The sequence below is a fragment of the Pelmatolapia mariae genome, linkage group LG1 (assembly GCF_036321145.2).
Source record: "Pelmatolapia mariae isolate MD_Pm_ZW linkage group LG1, Pm_UMD_F_2, whole genome shotgun sequence".
Lineage (NCBI taxonomy): Eukaryota > Metazoa > Chordata > Actinopteri > Cichliformes > Cichlidae > Pelmatolapia > Pelmatolapia mariae.
The window spans coordinates 7256047-7277085 of record NC_086227.1 but is presented as its reverse complement, the minus strand read 5'-3'; the positions used below and the strand labels follow the sequence as shown (position 1 = coordinate 7277085).

The window sequence follows — 21039 nt, the reverse complement described above, 5'->3', positions numbered from 1 at the left end:
TGATCAGTTTGATTTACACATTGAAAGATGAGCATATCATGCCACAGTGAGCTTACGGTATAAACTGGCTCTATAGAATCTCTCATAACGGTTTGTCCCACTGTCAGTCTGTTTGGCTCAGATACATAGCAAGGAGACTACACTCAGCATTGGTGTTATGTTATTGTAAGGCTGAGTTTCCAAGACCATATCTACAACCGTATCTCTTTATCGAATGATAAAAGATTATAGGTACCCACTGATGGGGAAAAAAGGTGTTCTGATTTTTATTAATGAGGCCAGAAACAAATCTATGTGGGCAAACAGCATAATGGTCCTCATTTATCATTTTCATCAGTGACATCTGGAGTTAGTGCGAAGATTTTACTACAGCCATGCTTGCATGGCAGACAGATAAGACTAAGTGAATCTTAAATCAGAGGGTCTGAGCTTTATGGTGGATTTAAAACACCCAGTGTCACAGAGGGAAGCATCGTAAATTGAGAAGTGCTTAATGACAGGCTTTGGTGCTACAGGCAATGATTTTCCTCAAGCTGGAAAGAAGGGAGGTGAAGCACTTGCTTAAAGTTCATAATTTAGTCTAGTTATTCAGATGGTAATTAAAGTTTGATAACAACCTCAGTCAAAGCAGTGGAGTGTGGGAGTGTCTGTTCCTTAGTGCTGGCTAAAGAAGGCTTTAATTATTCTTCTTTTGTCCATTAAAGCAGCAGTCCCCAACCCCCGGGCCTCGGACCGGTATCGGTCCGTGAGTCGTTTGGTACCGGGCCGCGAGAGTTGAGGCTCAGGTGTGAAATGTATGGTTTTCAGGGTTTTTATCGGTTTTCAGCGTTATTTTGTTATCGTTTTTATCGTTAACTCGGTTTTCCTGGGTCTTTTCACGTGTGTTATGAATAAATCTTAATTTTTTCAGTACCGGTACTAGTTTTATTTTATTGTATTTATCCGCGACACCTTAAAGGCCGGTCCGTGAAAATATTGTCGGGCATAAACCGGTCCGTGGTGCAAAAAAGGTTGGGGACCGCTGCATTAAAGAACATCAGAGGCCAACATGATTTTCTGTGCTGCTTCTATGGGCACATTTTAAAACACAGGAGTAAAAGCAGGAGCTGTCAGTTTTTCAAGGGTTTCTACGAACCCCCTTAGGTAAGATGTAGATGGGAGAGTTTGGTAAGAGTATAGCGACAAACCCAGTGGAGAGGGTTTTTAGGATTTTATATTGCTTTGTACAATAGCAATGCTGCTAGCGTTAGCCATGTTGCTAACCATGATTAGCAATACAAGTCAGAGCATCAGTGTTCCCTGCCAAGCAGCTATCCAAACACATCACCACCCAGAAAGCAGAACTTGTACTTATCCAATTCACATCCAAATTATACTAACTCTGTGAAAAGCCAAGAAGTGTATTTTCCCAAAATGTCAAACAACTTCCTTTAAATAAACACTCTGTGACTTTGATGTGGCACCATGCTCCCAAGAGGTTCTTTCCGTCCATATTTTGGATATTTTGAAATTCTGCTGTGAACTGTTTCCAGCTATAAAACAACACATTCAGGTAGCAGGAAATCGGGGTATTATAAAAACTACTGGGAGTACGTATTTGCAGACACACTCCACATTCAAAAAGTAACATTAGTTTTTACCAAAACCCTGAACAGTTTCAAATTCACTGAGAGCTCTCTAATTAGGGCATATGGACAAATGTTGCAATGTGATGAATAGATGAGAAATTTAGAAAAAACTGATTTATTATAAAAATCAATCTCTACATCAGCAGTGCTTCTTTAATAATGTGTATACCTTTTAAAGAGTTACTGTTACCGAGGTCTTAATACTGTATGTTTTTGTATAGAATCCCATGACTCTTTGTTTGATATTATCTGACTTGCATAATTACTACTAGTGTTTTTGTCTTTTGGATTTAATTAGTTTTGCTGCTACAGCAAACGTCTTGCCCTCAGGGAAGTGTAGACTTTAACCTTATCTTCGTGTATGGGACTCCTGTGTGTGGGCTGAGAGATGCACTGCGTTTTGTCTCCTAGAGAGTAGATAACGTCATCCACATTGCCACAGTGCAGAGACAGTTTGAGGGATTTAATCGCCCGTAGAAGTGACGCACAGGCTGCATCAGGAAACACAGGCTCCAGTGCAGGTCTGGGAAAACAGGGAGGGGAGGATGTGGATCCTGGCCTCTGTATTCACTTCCATTTTGTCTCAATTACAGCCAGAGCGCGCGCGCACACACACACACACACACACACACACACACACACACACACACACACACACACACACACACACACACAATGCAAGGACAGCAAAGACTATTTCAAAGTCAGTTATAAATGTCACCTGCAAAAACCAGTGACCCAAAGATGTGACTTAGGAAGCAAAGCGGTTTGGTAGTCTTTAAAACAGCAAACACACAAAACTGAACGTTCTGCACACAAATATGGTCTGATACAGGGACACACCCCATGAGCACATGAGGTCAACCTACTCAAAGTGCTCCCAATGGAAAAAAGGAGATGGACTGAGAGCAACTCCGAGTCTTCACACTGTCACACGAAAAAATGTGAGCCTAGGGGAAGAGCAAAAAACTAACTTCAAGCTCTGTTAGCGCTTCAGAAATCACTGAAGCGCTAAAAACCCTCATGAAAAATTGAAGGAAGAAATCTTTGCAGAAAACTGCACACATGGATTTTCCATGATACGGTGCATTCACTATCTCGGGACAAATTGCTGTGGCAGCAAATTTAATGTGGGTGTGGGAGAATTTTCATTAAAAATAGAGAATGTGTAAAAAGGCTCTACAGCTTGGATCATAAGGAACTAATTTAAATGACACAAGAATATGTGGGCGGGATAACATGAAAGCTTAAATCATATCTGTATGGCTGGAGGGTTTTCTAAGAGCATTGAGACAAAGCTGTTTCCAATTATGACTCAAAATAATTTGGTTACATTATGAGTATCATGAAGTAGGTTTGGGCCATATTTCAGTCACAGGGTATGCAGAGGTATTTAGAGATCTGGTTGCTACGATTTTGAGTACCATCATTACATTGATGGATCTCAATTGGACTGGTATGGAGTTGTTGTATTGAGAGCATGTATTGTAGTGCAGCAGTAGCTACTGATGTATCATTCAAGTGAGCGCAGAGAGCTGTTAAAATACAATTCCAAACAGTAAACATATTCTACTTTAACAATACATTGTGAAATTTTTCACTAAAGAAGCTAAAACCTCCAATTTGGACATGCACCTAGAATTTCCTGATCAGTTTAAATTAAAACTTGTACCATCAACTAGTCAAAAAGTAAAAACTATCCAGAGTGTGGCTAATGTTGGCAGTGCTAGCACCAACAGCCTTCTTTCTTTGGAAAGACAGGAAAGTGAATATGATGTTGCACAATAAGCTGTAATACCATTTAGAATAGCTACAGAGCCAAATGTTATCTACTGCAGGTTTTTTTTTAATCCTATTTTTGATGACAGTGAAGGCAGCAAAGGTTAATTGTCTGTCTGCTAATTCCTCACATCCATTGCTACAATGACTTCTATCTAAGCTTTTAGGGGTTCTGTTCATTTGCTGGTTGTTTTTTTGTGTTTTTTTACACACCATCATCACACACCATGAACCCTGTTGAAATATCAGGAAGTAATAAGAGTATGAAAAAGTAAAGACCACCCAAGCTTACCATACACCATGTACAATTCCTCTATCTGGAAACAAAATGTCTCAGGATAGGTGAGAATAAAAATAGACTTACCTTGCCTCCTTTATCTGCACCCCGCTCTGAATTGTAAAGCTGCTCACAAGTGGAGGCAGAAAGGAAAAGAGAAAGGGAAACTCAAGAAGGTTTGGTTGAAGACAAGTGAAGTGACACAGAGAAGAGGGAAATCTGCTAACACTACTGTAAGTGGAACACAGTGGGGGTCCACTGAGAAAAGAAATGCCAGAAGAGAAAAGGGGTTTTTTTTCCCCTCTACTGCATCAAAATGAATATGTATGCATGTGATATAGCATTCTCTTGTATAAAATAAAAAAGCTCACTTTATCCACACAGTCGTCAAAGAAGGCCAGGCTGGCGTCTTTGTCGCTGACAAAGGAGCACTCTTCGATAAAGCGGATGAACATCTGGGTCTTCGTCATTAGGGAGTAGAACTTCTGGTGTGAGCGGTCGCGGCTCTTCAAGAACCCTGAGGGGAGAAACATAGATGAGTTAACCATTAAACATGGTAGTAACCTTACTTTGCTGAGATCTAACATGTCAGTGATTACACTGACATGTTAGATCTCAGCAAAGTAAAACTGAAAGATGATTTGAGATTACAGTGGGTTTACCTTTATAGAAGAACTCACTCTAACTTCTGAAAAATGGTGAGCAGTCACAAGAATAATTTAAAGACTTCTTCAAAAGGTGTATGAGTGTGTGGTTAAAGAATCCATTATTCTAGTACACGCTGTATGTATACTGCATCCATTTGTCTTGGTTTGGATAATGCAAGCCACAATGTTGTTAGTGTAATGGCCAATACGGGATGTGCAACAACGTGGTGAAAAACTTCCATAATAGATGCTGAAAGCTTCCAATAAGTCACTGAGTAATAAGTCACTGCTGTTATGAGACTCAGAATAGGATGGATGGTTTCTGGCTCACAGCACGGATGTGGAAGCCAAACACTTCCTGCAGTTGATAACTATTTTAATCATGACACCGGCCACTTGCAATTTGGGCCAGTTCAGGTCAGTTTCAGGGTAGCCTCACGATACCATTTTCTATGTCCTTCACTACATTTTAAAACATTGGGCTTAAAAATTAGTCCACTTACCGATTACTTAAAAAAAAAACAACAACAAAATCTTTAATGCATTTCAAACTTTTGCTTTTTTGCTTTGTGCTGTCACCGAAATGCACTTTGGATCTGACAATCTCAGGGCCAAATAATTATGTTTATTTAATTCACATTTCTTCCAGTGACCTTAAAAATACAGTAGAGTTATTTTTGACCTGAGTCATGACTTCAAAACAACAATAGGGTAGACCCAAAAAAGTTGATTCTTTTCATCTGGACGTAGTGTTTTCAGTTGGAGAAATGTTTCATCATTCTCCTGAGTGACTTTTTCATACACATACATTTGCATAATGACTGAAACTAGCCCCACTGGTGAACAGTGGGCTGTGAGGTCAGTTGACATGACCATCGATCAACAACCACTGACCATTGATCAGTTTTGAAGGGATTTCCTAACCTGGATGATTAAACAAGCATTAAGAAAACAATAGGTAGTATCGTCAAAATAATAAAATAATTTCTATGAAATAAAGCGCCACATACTAAATGTCTAAATGCCCCTTGTCTGTACTAGAAACACTTCCGACCAGTAAGTACGCTGAAATAAAATCAACAAGCAGCCTACAAGGCTTTAGTGCTCTCTGGTTCAGGATTACGTTAGGCCCATAGAGAACAAAAGGAGGTTGAAATGTCTGAAAAGCAGCAGGAAAAAAGCAAGGATTAAAGTTTCCTTCCGTCTCTCTCTCATTAATGCTCATCAGAGAAAGACAAATATTTTAGAACACCTCTAAAACAGAGTGCCATCAGCACACTGAGCTTGGTGATACCATTTTAAAGAAAATGGATTGACTAGCAGGTGGTGCTTGCATATGTGTTCATCTGTTATTTAGAAAATAACCTGAACTGAAGTAAAAGTTTGTTTTTTTAAATTTACCATCTGCTTTGCAAATTTGAAAAATCAGAGTAAAAAGGAACACAGCTGCAGTGTGTGTGTAAAAATGTCAGACACAGATGTTGATTCATATCATCATATTAACATACTTAGTAATATTTCATTGTTGTGGATATTAAGTAAAAAGTGGTCAGGAGTTCAAATGTGATGTACGAGCTGCTACATATTTCTTTGAGTTATTATGTAATATACTGCAGCTTTTCCTGTTTGCTGTATCACATATTTCAGACAGGACGCAGCCTTGGCTCCAGCTATTCTCCAGTGGAGCACGCTTATCACCCCAACTCACTTCAACTGTGATGCAAAGCAGCTTTCATGGGCTCAGATCCACAGGCGGGATGACAACCCTCTGGAGCTCAGCAGCTGCAGTGTTAACTGACTAACCTTCAGTTTGCAAGCAGCCTCGACCCTTCAACCCGAGCATCTCCTCAAAGCCTAGCCTTCCTGCCCAAACAGCTTCTCTGTGTATTTACTCGGAGGTGGAAATGGACACTTACGAAAGCTCATGTATTAAACAACGCCATCTGTGCTTGAGGCAGGCCAGCTGTCGAGAAGAAGGTGCGACAGATGATGTGGTCTTAGCTTAAATATTCAGAAAGTCATTAGCACTAATCATGCATTGTGACTGTACAACTAGGACTGGATAATGATGAAAAAGTAGAGCAAAGTTAACTTTTGATGGTGGCTGACATTCTGCGCACCGCATTGGATGTTAACAGCCTCAGCTCTGTTGGTCAATTGTCAAGTCAGTTCCCTAGAGCTCTTAGTTCTAAGAAGGCTCTTGTTGGTTGGTCTAGATTCCCAAATTAAAATGACTCAGTAAGTCTCCACTAACTCATTAAATATCCTTGAGATTAGCCAATAGCCATGCTAATAAAATCAATGGGGAAGGCATTGAGAAATACACAATAAATCTTCTTCCCCACAACCTCCAAAAAAATCTAACAAAATTAATAGAGCTAATCTGTCAGGATATGTCACACAATTTTCTGACTTTTTCCAGAAAGAAACTAAAATAATAGTATCAGCATTATTTTCTCCAAGAGCTCAGGCTGGCTTCTGTTTCAAATCGTCAACATTATGAACGTCAGCGGTCAGAAGACAGGTAACACAGCAAGTGTATAAATCCTTCTGTAAAATGTGGTTAGTGCACTATTGTCAGAGTGATTGGCTCACAATGTGTAACACGCAACAAACTTCAACTAGTTCCAATTAGGGAATCTGGGTGGAAAAGTCTAATTAGATTCTTTATTACTCCACATATTACTAACAAATTTCAGGGGCATCAGCAGCAATATTGGAGACAGTGTGGTCACTTAAAGACCAATCACTCTCATATCTTCTGGACATGTACACAATTGACACCATTATGGGACAGTACATTCAAGTTAATGGATGACATCATGGGTTATGCCACCCCTAAGGAACCCAAGACCTTCCTACTGGGTCTGCTACCCAGAGATTTGATACCAAAAAAGGACAGATACATTTTTAAAATTCTGTTGACTGCAACTAGAAAGGCCATAACAAGGAATTGGATTAGCAGAGCAAGTGCTAGAGATTATAGAAGAAATACACTTGATCAAGGGACTGACTTTCTTTCTACGACTCAAAGGACATCTTTTTCCACAACATTGGACTAAATGGCATAACTACAAGCAAAGGCTTGAAGACTGTTATTTAATCCAGTCTATACCTCTTTATTTGTAAGATTCTTGAATAGTGTCCCAATTTGTTCCATTTATATTTTTTATATATTTTTGTTACGTTTTTGTTGCTATGGAAAATTGGAAATAGAAAGTTTAAAAAAATGTGGTGAGTGCAGAAAAGTACCATAAGGTTCAGGCTATGTTAAAGAATGAAGGTGGTCATACCAAATATTGACTTCCAAGCTGATTAGAATTAAAGAAACTCTGTTTTGCCCAGTTCTGTACCTCTGAGACTTTTCATGTTTCTGTGTGAGGAATATGAAGAGGCCAGTGGGGTGAGGACACCAGCTAATTCATTCAGTCTGTTTCCTCTGCACATGGAGAGCTGTCAAGAGTTCAAGCTACATGTGGACACTGACATTATTCCTAATACCTTGCAAGTCAAAGAGTGAGCTAGCGTCTGTGGCTTTCTCTGAAGGCGCTTGAGTGATGGGGCGCAAGAAGGAGCGGTAGCCCTTCAGAATTGCTGCCATGAAGCGCAGAAAGGCTTCCTGGATCTCTAGCTCCAGTGTGTGGAGACTCTTCCCACAGCTCAACTCTGATGAATCACTCATGCTCAGCTCCAGCAGCCCATCTGGTCGGTACTGACCTGAAGCAGGAGGAAAATACATTTTAGCAGCTGACAGCACATATCAGGATCTTTAGGCTAATGTCAACATAAAGGGTAAATAACTACTTTCAGCTGAGCCAGCTGCATCATTTGCATTTTGATGAAGTGGTTCTGATCTAAGTGTATGTGTTGAAAGGTTTGTGCACAGCTGAAGTATTCCAGTAAGTAATCCTACTGTGAATGAGGATTAGTATTACATAATTACATTTTTTTAATCCTTAGTTGATATCCTTATTTAGAGACTTCCAACAGGGTTAAATGTCTCAACTACAACCTCTGGCATGCATATCAATATTCAGCACTTGTGGCAGTGACTGGCTAGATTTTCAACTTCACTGAATAAGAAAATTAAATTATTCAGTTTCCTACAGCTCAAGAAGCAGCAGGTTTCATGTTCACTCAGTGGGTATGCTTCCTCAAACGCGCAAAAAGTTGATAACAATACAGTGAGCCCCACACCAGAGCAGACGGATAATTAGGAGATTATGGTTTGATGGGATTATTGCTGGCTTTCAGATTTGAATGGAGAGCTGGACAAAGGAAAGTGAATGGAGAGCAAATTGTAAAGGCAACACAATCAATGACTACAGATGATAAAAATAGAAGAGCGTGCAATGTGGAGTCCTTAGTTAGACCCTAATTATCATTGAAAGTGATCTTTACCATAAATACATCCAGAAATGAACTAAATAAACGCCAACACTGGATGCAGTTTTACAATAATTTGCCCCACCGCTTCAGCACTCACCATCAACAAGCTGCTGGTAGAGATTATTCAGCACATTCATTAGGTTTTTACAAGCTTTCTTTGGCAGAATCTTCCATGTGAGGGCTCGCTTATCTTCATGGCTAGAAAAGCAGAAACATACACTGAGGCCAACATACACTGAGGCCAACATCAACATGAGCAGTGGTTAGGTCAAGAGGAATTTCAGACCACCCCAACGTTGTCTGGCTGGTAATAAGGCCAAAAATGATGCGAACCATTACTGACCTTACCTGGCACGCTAGAAAATTGCATTCTCGTCATATTAAAACAAGTCTGACACTACAAAAATAACCATTTCCACCCAATCTCTGCCCTGATGTCTAAAGTTAGAACTCATGAGCCAGCAGCTATGCTGTCTGAAAAATAGAGGGACCAAAGGATGTTGAGCTTATAGCTTAGAAGGTGCTGTATGGATTGCTGTATAGAACAATGAACACGGTGAAGATTAAGCTCAGCAAAATTCACTTTCTTACCTAAATACCTACAGCTGTGGGAAGGTTTTAAGGATTGTGCTTACTGGAAGATGGTGTTTGTGTCCAGGTCCACGCAACTGACATCCGGAGGGGGATCATAAAGATCAAAGTAGCGAGAGTCCACGCCTACAATGAACGGACAGGGGGCACTCAACACATCAGCCAACGCCAGGGGGCACAGAGGAATATACGGGCAGGGCCAGTGGAACGGAAAAATCATCTGAGGAAGGTGAAAAAGAGCACAAGAGCAGAAAAATCAGATAGATCTCCTTCAGTGAATTTCCAGTTAACACAGGACTGAGCTATAGTGCACGTGGTCAGATTCACAGTACAGCTGAGCCGTGTATAGGATTAAAACAAAATGTGAACACCATCTGCAGTGTTAAGAAAATTTTTGTGACACCCCCCCTCTATCTCCTTTGACCTCCTCGTCCAGGTGTAATAACAGAATTACACTTTGGCTGACTTCAATACTGAGAACACATTCAACTCCAAGATGTCGGTGGATACAGGACATTCCACATTTCGTTTGGATTAAGGTCCAGACTTTGGCTTCATCATTCTAAAGCATTATGTTTAACTGTTCTTTGGTACTTGTATGCTTTGGATCATTGGCTCTCCTCATTACCCACAGATGTCCTAAAAATTTCATTTGTGTGCTGGTATAATTCTTAATTTTTTCTTAATTTTTTCCATCAGTGATGACAAGTATTTATATGACACCACCACAATGTTTCACAGATAGAAAAAGGCTCCCATCCAGGAAGTCAGTGGCCAACTATATATTTCTATGACTGGATTTGATGGTTTTCTTTTTTATCTACAACAATGTTTTATTGTATTTATAGAGATATATAAAAAGGGGTTCACAAACCTTTTCTTGCAATTGTAAATGCTGCCATTCATTTAGTATAAAACAAGAAGGCAGTGAAACTAAGAGGAGATAAAGCACTCTATGACAGCTGAATGGAGTTACTTACAGACACGAGAGCCTCAGTAACACTGGTCAGTACGGCCGGTCGTAGTGAATGGATCAGGATCTTATGTTCAGTGACAGCAAACACCAGCAAGGTGACAGCGTTCTCTGGCCCAAGGTTGTGGAGCAGTGTGGAAAATCGTCCACCACTAAATAAATAAATATATAAATGATTTTCTTTTAAATTGTTTCTTTTAAATTCTATTGTATATATTTTTTGAAAGAAAGGCTTTAGGTTTCTCAAACAACTCTAATATTTATAATATAAGGCGAGTTCAGACCTGATTATATAAACTTGGCACAGAAAGTAAGGGAAATTTGGATTTGGTGGATTATTTCTTTGTTGTAACAACAATTCTTGGAAAAAAAAATGTGGTACCTGGACAAACTTCAAATGTTGATTTTTAAGTAACCTAAGGTAAATACAACTGCAATAAAAATGTTCAAAAGTTAAAGTAATACTCAGCCATGGAAAATTAAGGTAACTGATACCAATAGTACACCTTCAACTAGAAGAGGGAAGGCCATTAAAGATGTTGAAGTGCTTCTAATGTTCAAAATATTAAAATGACCATTTGAGTAGAACCATGAAAGTCAAAACATGATCTGGAAGAACAGAAATAAAATTCAGATATGGCATTTCTGCTCATCAGAAAAACAAAAACACCCATATCACTGCAATGGTGGTGCATCATGCAACTGTGAAGCTTTGATACACAAATGCAGTCTTGCAGTCCAAATATGAAGAGTGTTCAAAAGGAACAGTACCTGCAACCTCATTACAAATGTCTAAAGTCTGCAAAGTAACATCTGGATCAGCCAAAGTCATTTTGAAAACAAGTGCAGTGGACAGATGAAGGTCACACAGAGCTGTCTGCCAACAATCACCATGATTTGTAGAAATAAAGTGAAGCCACGCCTAATTTAACAAAAACTTTAGATTGGAAACATATTTTCGTTTGGAGCTGGTGGGGATTCAGGGGCTAAGGAGAATTTGCATGAATAGACAAAAACAGGTACAAACTAACAAACCCTACCCAGAAGAAAGTAAGAGCATTGGCTATGAACCCACATTTTTTCTATAAATATTTGTGTGGTCTCAGAATTTTACAATCTCAGTTTAAACTGAGACATTTTACTATTGCATGAAAAAGATTTAATTTTTCATGCAATTTCATTTAATTTGATGGGACCAACATGCCTCAAAAACTTTGAGACACAGACAATAAAAGGCTGGAAATTTAAGTGGTCATTAAAAAAACAGCTGTGAGAACATTTTGCACCTAATGAGTGTCACTGGCAACAGGCCAGGAACACGACTGTATGAAAACAAGAGGATCTCAGGCAGCATTGTGGGCATAACAGGGCATGACATGTTTCTGTCATGGAAATCACTGCATGGACTCAAGAACACTTCCAGAAGTCATTGTGCCATCTGCAAATGCAGGTTAAAGCTCTATCATGCAAAGAAGAAGCCCTGTTTGAAGATGATCCAGGAACACAGCTTTCTTCTCTGGACCAAAGCTCATTTAAAATGTAATGAGGCAAAGTGTAAAACTGTTCTGGGGTCAGATTATATCAGTGTGTTCAGTTTGAAAGCCTGCATCTCTGATGATATAGGGGTGCATTAGTACCTCTAGAACTGACACTTGCACATGTGGAAAGTTGCCATCAATGCTGAGAGGTATTTACAGGTGGCAGCTTTTTCAGGGAAGCCCTTGAATATTTTAGCAAGACAGTGCTACTGCATCTATTACATCAGCATAACTTACATGCAGTCCAGACCTTTCACCATTTAAAAACAGCTGGAAGCAAAAATCCTGTATCAGACAAAAATGGGATGCTACACAGCAGTAAATATGACCCTGTTGCAAATTTTTGGGACATGCTGCTGCAATTTTTTTCTTACAAACTGTACATTTTGTCAGTTCAAAAATTTGATATGTTTTCTAACTGAAGTTTTACACATATTTCTTTAGATCTGACACCAAAACTAACATTAGCACAAAGAAACTTTGAGCACAGCTGCTCTTACCTGAGCGGTAATGGAGAAGAGACCGGCTGGCTCAGCATCAGGCTGTCATGAGGGGAAAGCTAAAGAAAAGCTGGAAAATGAGATAAAACCAACCACGCAAAAAAAGTCTGCACTGAATCATTTAAATGTTCATCCATAATGAAGGACCAAAAGCGGTGCACCCCTGCGGGTGAACTAACACCTTCAGAAATCAACTCATTCTTCAGCAAGATGCAGGTTAAACATTCTAGCCTGCATTAAATGCAATAAGCATCACAAAGAACCATTTCACTCTTGCAGTTAAAACATACCTGCACAAGGATGCGAGGCCTCTGAGAGGAAGGGAAGGGAACTTTGTGCATGAAGTGGGAGATGTGCCTGGAATGAAGAAAAAGGAGTGGAACATAAGGCCAAATATGCCAGCAGTAGGCAGCAGAATAATCCATCTGTTCAACCAGTAATGAGCAGGAGTGAAATACACAAAGCATGACTCTTCTGTTACACATTACCTTACCAGCAGAATTACAAGTATGTATCTGACCAAACACAATTTCTGTTCCTTTTTCTTCCTCCATGTGAGAAAAAAATTAATTTTCTCTTTTTCAACTCTAACATCAGGAAAAACAGGTCCAGGTTCAGACACAATTAAAACTACACTAATGACATATCTCAGCGTGACACCATGTAGCAAACTGCCAAAGAAAAGAGTTATATTTCCACAACCCAATCATTGTAGTCGCTAGAACACTAAATAATAACATGTTCAGCAACCAGAGCATACAATTTTTAAATGAAGAGAGAAAACACAGAGTACCCACTTCTCAATGGGCAGGGCATGAGGGCCTGAGATGGAGTAGCGATAGAGGAATGTGAGGAACTTGCGGAAAGCGTCGAAGAAGGGCCAGTGAGAGAGCAGGCAGATACACTTGTTGGTGTAGACTGAGCGCGGGCTGCCGTTTGCGGTGCTGCTGGTGCCAGCGGCCATACAGCTGGAGGGAGAGGGTTTGTGTGGGTCGGTGATCAGGAGACCCAGCTGGGAGAGCTGCTGATCGGTCAGGCACTCCTGTGGGTAGGGCTCATAGAACTGAATGGCAGCACCGTAAACCTGGTAGAGGAGAAATAAAAACACAGGAAACCAGAAACAGTCTAAATACTTATATACCTCTGTGATGTGATACTGCCACAGTCAGACACTTTTCTTGGTTATGACCAGGAAATACTTGACCCCTGTTTCAATCCAAGGGGTCAGTGTTGACATTGTGGAGGACTACAAATACCTTGGAGTACACATTGACAATAAACTGGCCTGGGCTACAAACACCACAGCACTTTACAGAAAGGGCCAGAGTCGTCTCTATTTTTTGAGGCGACTGAGGTCCTTCAACATCTGCCAGAAAATGCTCAGGATTTTCTATGAGTCTGTTGTGGCCAGTGCGATCCTCTATGCTGTTGCATGCTGGGGGAGCAGGCTGAGGGTCGCAGATGCCAACAGACTCGATAAACTGATCCGTAAGGCCAGTAATGTCGTGGGGATGGAGCTGGACTCCCTCAAGGTGGTGTCGGAGAGGCGGATGTTGTCCAACATAAAGACAATGTTGGATAACACCTCCCACCCACTCCATGACATGCTGGTCAGTCACAGGAGCATATTCAGTGAAAGACTGAGATTACCGAAAAGCACCACTGAACGACACAGGAAATCATTCCTGCCTGTGGCCATCTCCCTGTACAACTCATCCACTTAACACACTGTTTACTGCAACAGCTACACCCTTCTTGCACATGTTCTTTTTCAGCTATTTATTAATAGTGACTTTTATGTATAGTGACTTTTGTGTATATATAGTGACTTTTATGTATATATATATGCCTGTATATATTGTGCTATTCTTAGTTAGTGTATTGTCTGTCTTTGTTAATGTTTGTTTATAATGGAGCACTGTAACGAAAAATAATTTCCCCTAGGGATCAATAAAGTATTCTGATTCTGATTGGTTTAGATTTGCTTTTGAAAAGGATGCAAAAAAAGATTTTTGTAAATAATAATTGATCTGCCAGTGTTTCTGTGACTGGTTAATAAACTAAAAGAAAAAAAATCATGCCATTTGCAATTTTACATGCCCAACTTCACATCTTAAAATTACTTGCTTTATCTATCTGACAGCCTAAACTCAAAGATTTCATTTACGCAATTCAGTCAGTGCTCATTGCAAATGTTGCAAATGAAAATCAACTAAAACCCATCAACCTATCAAAATAGTTCCCAACCACTTTATGCTAATCAGCCAATTAGTTCTGATAAGCCAATCATTTTCTTTAGTATCACCTTCTCTCTCACTTACACACGCAGACATACTGGCAAAACCTCAAAAAGTTGATTCTCAGCACACTGGCATACCAGCTTAGCCCAGAGGTGGGCAACATTATTTTCCGCATGTGAGATAGTGGAATTAAAATGTTCTTACATTAAAAATTTTCCTAACATAATAATAATAAAAAAAACCCCACTTGAACAGTAATATCAACAATTAAATTAGCCCACATCTTGTGCATTCTGTGAGTTGGCTGAGGCAACACCGCACAGGTCACTGATGAAACATATAGCATGGGAATTGAGTTAAGCAGCGGTAAAGACCTATTGCAGTGCTTTGCCTCGAGGTTTCTTAGCATAATGTAAACTGTAATGATTTTCCGCAGTTTATTTTCTTTTTAGGACATCCAGTACCAAAATGAATGAATGCTAGCTCCTGCCCACCAGATTCTACAGCCTTTTCAGGATGCAACGACAATCTAAAATGTCCTCGCTGTCCAGAAACTTTCCAACTCTCAGGGTCTAACATGGTTGTAACTGTGACAGAGGTAAAGCACACCACACACACACCTGACCTGAACTAATAACATTAATAATACAAAAGAGTGGACAGGTTCTGTAGGGTCCTCTGAAGCATCAGCAGGCACAGAAACAGTCTGTGTGTAGCTTTAACTTCTACTGATCATTGAAATGCCAACAGTGGTTCAAACAAACAGCAGTTAGCTGAGCTTTATAAATCTCCTCTGCTTCCTGGAAATATGAGACCTTCCCACTTCATACACAGATCAAAGCTAACGGGCTTATCTGCTGTGCTGCCTGTTTGGGTCCGTTTTTCACATTTTCCTCTGAAAGGAACTCAGGTCTTTGTTTGCCAATGAGTGGGTGTGTTTGCTTCTATGTACACACTGTGGTCAAAAATGAAGCCTTTTTATTAAAAAGCACTGTGTTTCCATTCTATGAATGTCTATGAATGAATTTCCTTCTTCCACCACAAAGTTTACGGTTTCATCCAGAAACAGGAAGCCGACTAGAAATAAAACTGGAGGTTTGACACCTTTTAACTGACGATAAAGTTACAAAAAAAGTAGCAGAGACTGTGGTTATGGCAATAAATATAGAATATTTAACTTAGGCGTGATTGCTCAGTTATCAATGGAGTCTGCAGACTGCCAGAGTCCAGCTGGGTCTTCCTCTGACCTTGGCTAGTAAATGACAAGGCAGCAAACGCACTGTCCTCACCAAATATCCCCCTTAGAGTCAACCTTCCAAACACACACACGCACACACACAGAAACTTGACTCAGCAGCAGCAGACCGAGAAGGGTTTGGCACTGCCAGTTGCTGCTGACCTCTAACTGACCTTGTTCGGCAGAGCAAACGATTAAACAGTGGAAGGCTTTGGATGTTATTTGTTTTCAATCGTGATTGTTTTACCACATAATTCACTAATATGTGTCAATATGACACTAACCACAACTGGACGCCTTTCCAAACCCAGAGATCAGCACAGCAGGCCAGAGCTTGTGTTTAGATTTGGAAACCAAGGATGTGCCTGTGTGCCTGTTTGAAACTGGAATTGTGCTCCTCTGCTGATGTGTCAGTGAACCTCTGCCGGGTTTGTTTGTATAAATTTACCCTTTCTTGTTTAATAAAGAATTCAAGATAGAAAAAAGCAAAGTTGGGCAACCATAAAAAGATGGTTTGTTGAGAAAAATGAGTTTCCTTTGGACTCCACAGTCCAAAAACATGCGTGTTTTAGGATAACTGGTGATTGTAACTTGGCTGTAGGTGTAGATATCAGCATGTCTGTCTCTATGTCTTAGCCCTTGTAACCTCATCTATGGGGAACACTCTCCAATATAAGACCGCTGCAGCCCATTTTGAAATCTGAAAAGCCCCTCCAGTCGACCCAGGCCTTTAACTCTGATCATCACACAAGTCTATTGATTTCTTGATTACTAAGGTCTATCTTGGAAATTAAAACTGTCCCTCTTTTTGAAGTGTGCTAAGTATTTGGACATTTTACTAACTCCTCAACATATCAAACTGTACATATTGGTGGATCAAAGTAAGTTTACATTACCCGCGTGAACAATGTTTACACCGCACAACACTATATTTTAGCCTATATATAACTGGAATTGAAGTTAATAATGCCTCTGAAAGTGTGATATGATTTATGATGGTAAAATGCATGACTGGGATACTAAATATATCAGGTTACTGGTTTGATGTGCATATGTGTGAGAGAGCGACTCATTAAGAGAAACAGAGTCTGCATCGTTGTGCCCTGAGAAGCAAAAAAAATAGCTTCATAAAAAGACTACAAAAGGAACAACCTTGTCCTTACAGTAGTGTTCAGGCATTTATTCTTGAGCTGGTAGATTTTTCTTTGGGGGGGGGTGCTGTTTTATTGTTCTGTTTTAATTCAAAGTTCCTGCCTTAAAATACAAAGCACTACATATGAGTTTATAAGGTTTTGGCAACATGCCTGACCTATTTTTACGTCTGGCATGCAGCACAATGTGGTTTTCTCGTGCCCTACTACAGTGTATGACTCTGTGGTCGTGTCAGCTGTACAGATGGCAGTTGAAGTCTGTTGATGAGGTCTAACAGTCAGTGGGAGGCTCTCAGATCCAATGCTGTTGCCAGAGAAGCTTGTAAGTCACCTGGATGAGTGAGAAATAAAGTAGTGTGGCCAAATAGCCATTCATTCATCTCACCTTCTCTCCAGAGGCTCCGGTGAGGACAAAGGTGGAAAAAACAGGGAGGGAGTATTTGGTGTTAGCTGGCCAGCACTCAATTGTGGCCCCCATGGGAAGACAGAAGAGAGGAACAGACTCTGGCAGAGGGAATGACTCATAGTCCTCCTCTGGATATCTGCTGAATAAACCTAACAGAAGGAAAAAAAGAAACCAAAAAAAACCCAAACAAACAACTGAGAACTCAATTTAGAGAGCAGCTGAGGGCAACAGCCCACTATGAATAACAATTACAAGCTAATGTGGATGCAAAATTGCCTTTCTAATAAGCTTAAAAGCAAACAAGTGCAATGTACTATGATCACAAAGATAATGTACAACTTTATCGAGGCAACGTGTCACAAGAAACGCCTGGCTTTGTAATAAGCAAACAGTCCTACATAATCACGCATTCAGACAATTAGTTACGGTCAGTGGACACAAATGAAGAACAATGAAGTACTGATTTTACTTTGGCACTTACTTAACTCTGAGCTGCATCCAGCTTGATAAAGGATGATATGAACTAAGCGGTTACACAAAGAGCTTTATGATTTAAAGTTATGCCTTATTAGGGGTGTGGACACTTCTGCTAGTTCAAGTAAATGACACTGCAAACACTTGCCAGCTACTTACTAAACAGTTGTGAAACTGTGACGAGTACGATACAAACTGGTGAAGGTAAAGTTGAAAGTAAAAAGTTGTATTTTTAGAAACAATGGTTGTGGTGGTAAAGATAAACTTTTACTTTGAAGGCAAATGGCTTCCATTTCTGGTTTGCGGTGTACTTTTCTAAGTCTCACTACAGCTTGGTGATGATCTTGTTAGTTAGTAAGTTCCTGGGTAGCAATTTGCTAATGACCAAAGCTGGCGGGGGGGGGGGGACCTTTTCTCCTAACAACCATTAGCTGCTAGCTTTATTTTTTTGGAAAGTGTTTGTGTCAAGCTACGCAAAGTTTCTTCAGTTTTAGCTCCATTTTTAGTCTCCTCCAACAAATAAAATATAGCCCTTTAGCTGTGGCTGATGAGAATGCTGAAATAAACAGCAAATGTGCCGCATTTCTTGAAAATGGTTAATAAGCTCGGTTACACTGTAAAGTTTCACTGAATTATACAGGCAATCATTTTTTCTGTTAGTCTAATATATATATTAGATTACGAAACTTTAACACTTAATGCACTAAAAGGAGGAGGGCCTTAGCAGTTCCCTGTGCTAAATACCCTACTACATTAGACACTCTGACTAATTTCCTGCTCCACAGCTATAAGTGCTCCTTTACATGTCATTTCTACATGAAAACCAAACATCCACCACAGAACAAACTTATCTTTGCTCACATATGGATTAAACCTGAAGCTTGTTACTTGGTGGATTTCCTTCCTGGCTTGAAATGTTGAAAATAAGCATCATTTCTGTGAGCTGACTCATCCAAAGCATTAGATAATATCGCTTCACAGTCTGCTGCATATTCACAACACAACAAAACGTCAGCAAGTCTGAGACTCAGCCAAACCCGGCGACTCTGAGCCAATAGTGTTATCAGAAAATCTTATGTCAGTGTTTTTGAAACAGGGAAGACACACAGTATTTAATGTGGCATAATCACCACCTTACATGTAAATATATGCTAACCATTAACTCCCTAGCAGGGAATAATGTTGGCATGCAGAGGCTTATCACTTCACTTCAATTCTGAGGCATCAACATGTTTAAACAAGCCGAATTGCAAGCATTGCTGTAGCAGAGTGCCCTCCTGCAGCCAGTGCACTCTGTAGAATATGCTTGTCTCGACATCACTACAACAACACACAGTTACAGCGAATATAGAAACAACCGATGTGCAATAAACAGTTAGGACTTTGACAATTTATTATTCATAAAAGAGTGGGTAACTTTCTAAATGCATTGCAAAATGCACTCTGACTAGTCAGATTTTTCTCACCCACAATGCAAATAATTTGGCAGAAGAGAAAGCTACCTACAGACAACATACCATTTGATCTCTTAGAGGTTCACATCAGTATTTGGATCTGTGTGCACTGACAGTTATCGGATTAAAAAGGCTTACCTGCTTTGTACGCTATTGTGTTGGTTTTGGCCACAGACTTCTTGTAACACAGGTAGACTGAGGATCCCCACTGAAAACAAGAGCAGAAAACAGGTCATACTGTTATCCTCTGGGTCATCTTAGGGCCAGTCAGGATCAAAATGCATCAAAATCTCATCTGGGCCCACATTCCACTTAATCCTTTTCAGAACTGCAATTCTTTCAACTAACTAACAACAAGCACTAATTAAGTGTTTTTATTGTGCAGCGCAGTATCAGCCTAGGATCTGTTCTCTGTACCTGGATAGCCATAAAGTCAAACTTACTCCCATCATGTTTATTAAATGTAAACAAGATTAAATAACGAACCTAAACGGCAGAAGTGGCAGCCAACCGTGGCTGCAGCATTCCTGAGGGAGGACCCTGTTGTGATTAGTGCACTGATAATACTAAACATTTTCAGAGGAGACATACTGTAATGTCTCCACCAGCAATGTTTTGACCCTTTTATACTCTTTACTTTTGAAGAGTTACTGCTTTAGTCAGGAGAAGATACAGCAGATACAATAAGTATTGAATACGACACCAATTTTCAAAGTAAATATATTTCTAAAGGTGCTACTTACATGAATTTCTCGCCAGATGTTGGTAACGACCCATCTAATCCACACATGCAAAAAACCATAGTCATAGATCTCCATATATTAAGTCACGTGTAATAACTAAAGGAATTTTTAGATTTATTTGCATAGATTTCTATTTATTTCCTAAAACGAATGGTCTTACTTTGCTGAAACCTTCAAAACGACTTTTGCTTGCAACAGCTTGTGTCCAGATTAGAGGTGGGGAAGAGAAAGCCTAAGCAAAATCTGAATAAAGAACATCATAAACTGTTGACCCTTACATTTAGGGGATCTGGGTGTTCTGTTACTCTGTGGGGGGCATTTCGCTTGTATGGTCTAAGTTAATTTGTGTGCCTTTAATTTATGGGCTATAAACAGTGCTATCTGAACTCCAGGGGGGCACACCAATAAAACCACTGCACCTATAATAACCTATATAAGATGAGTCGCTATGCCTCGAAAGAACTAAGTGCAATTTCAACACATCTATGTTCTTCCACTTCCACACAGTCTACAAAGTTAGATGGTTAAAAATCTAACTTCAGTGTGGTATGGTAGGACATGGGTAATGTCTCTGAATCATTATCTAATTCAGAGTCCTCAATGGACACATCTCTGGCTTTGATTACATTAACAGCTTAGTAGGACACTAATGGCTTGCAACACAATACTTCCTGGTGCAAAAATAAAGCTAAAAGAAATCCATTAGGCCCTCATTCTGTGCAATATTCAGACTCTCCAAAACCATCCAGGGGCTAGTTCTGCCCAGCAGGCTGGGTATTTCACACCTCTGCCTTAGAGGTTTGGAAATTTGTTCTGAGTGATCACATCACTGGTCTTTATCACAACACTTACGGGAGATTTTCCACTTGTGTGTCACTGTGTTAGATATTGTGCTCCATCACCATCATCAGAACACCAAAGACAGTAATATCTCACTCTGACTCGGTTTCCCAGACAAGTGTCATTTGGAACAATGCTGAGTGTAGAGCTGTGTGTAAAATAAGTGGTAAGA

The 21039-nt window shown here is 39.9% G+C and overlaps 1 protein-coding gene across 5 annotated transcripts in view; it reads right to left on the bottom strand.

The window, feature by feature from the left end:
• The window catches only part of LOC134625651 (C-myc promoter-binding protein-like), a 90800-nt gene that overhangs the window by 34519 nt on the left and 35242 nt on the right, over positions 1-21039 (bottom strand). For 3 of the 5 annotated variants that reach the window (XM_063470910.1, XM_063470924.1, XM_063470935.1), the window contains exons 4-14: positions 19423-19492; positions 17336-17505; positions 13120-13406; positions 12613-12679; positions 12323-12381; positions 10292-10436; positions 9356-9531; positions 8818-8918; positions 7833-8048; positions 4056-4201; positions 3772-3810 (exon numbers count right to left, since the gene is read on the bottom strand). In XM_063470910.1, coding sequence (XP_063326980.1) covers positions 3772-3810; positions 4056-4201; positions 7833-8048; positions 8818-8918; positions 9356-9531; positions 10292-10436; positions 12323-12381; positions 12613-12679; positions 13120-13406; positions 17336-17505; positions 19423-19492 — 1476 coding nt within the window. The remainder of the gene's footprint in view (positions 1-3771; positions 3811-4055; positions 4202-7832; positions 8049-8817; positions 8919-9355; positions 9532-10291; positions 10437-12322; positions 12382-12612; positions 12680-13119; positions 13407-17335; positions 17506-19422; positions 19493-21039) is intronic. The other 2 variants (XM_063470916.1, XM_063470929.1) reach the window with 1 other exon arrangement.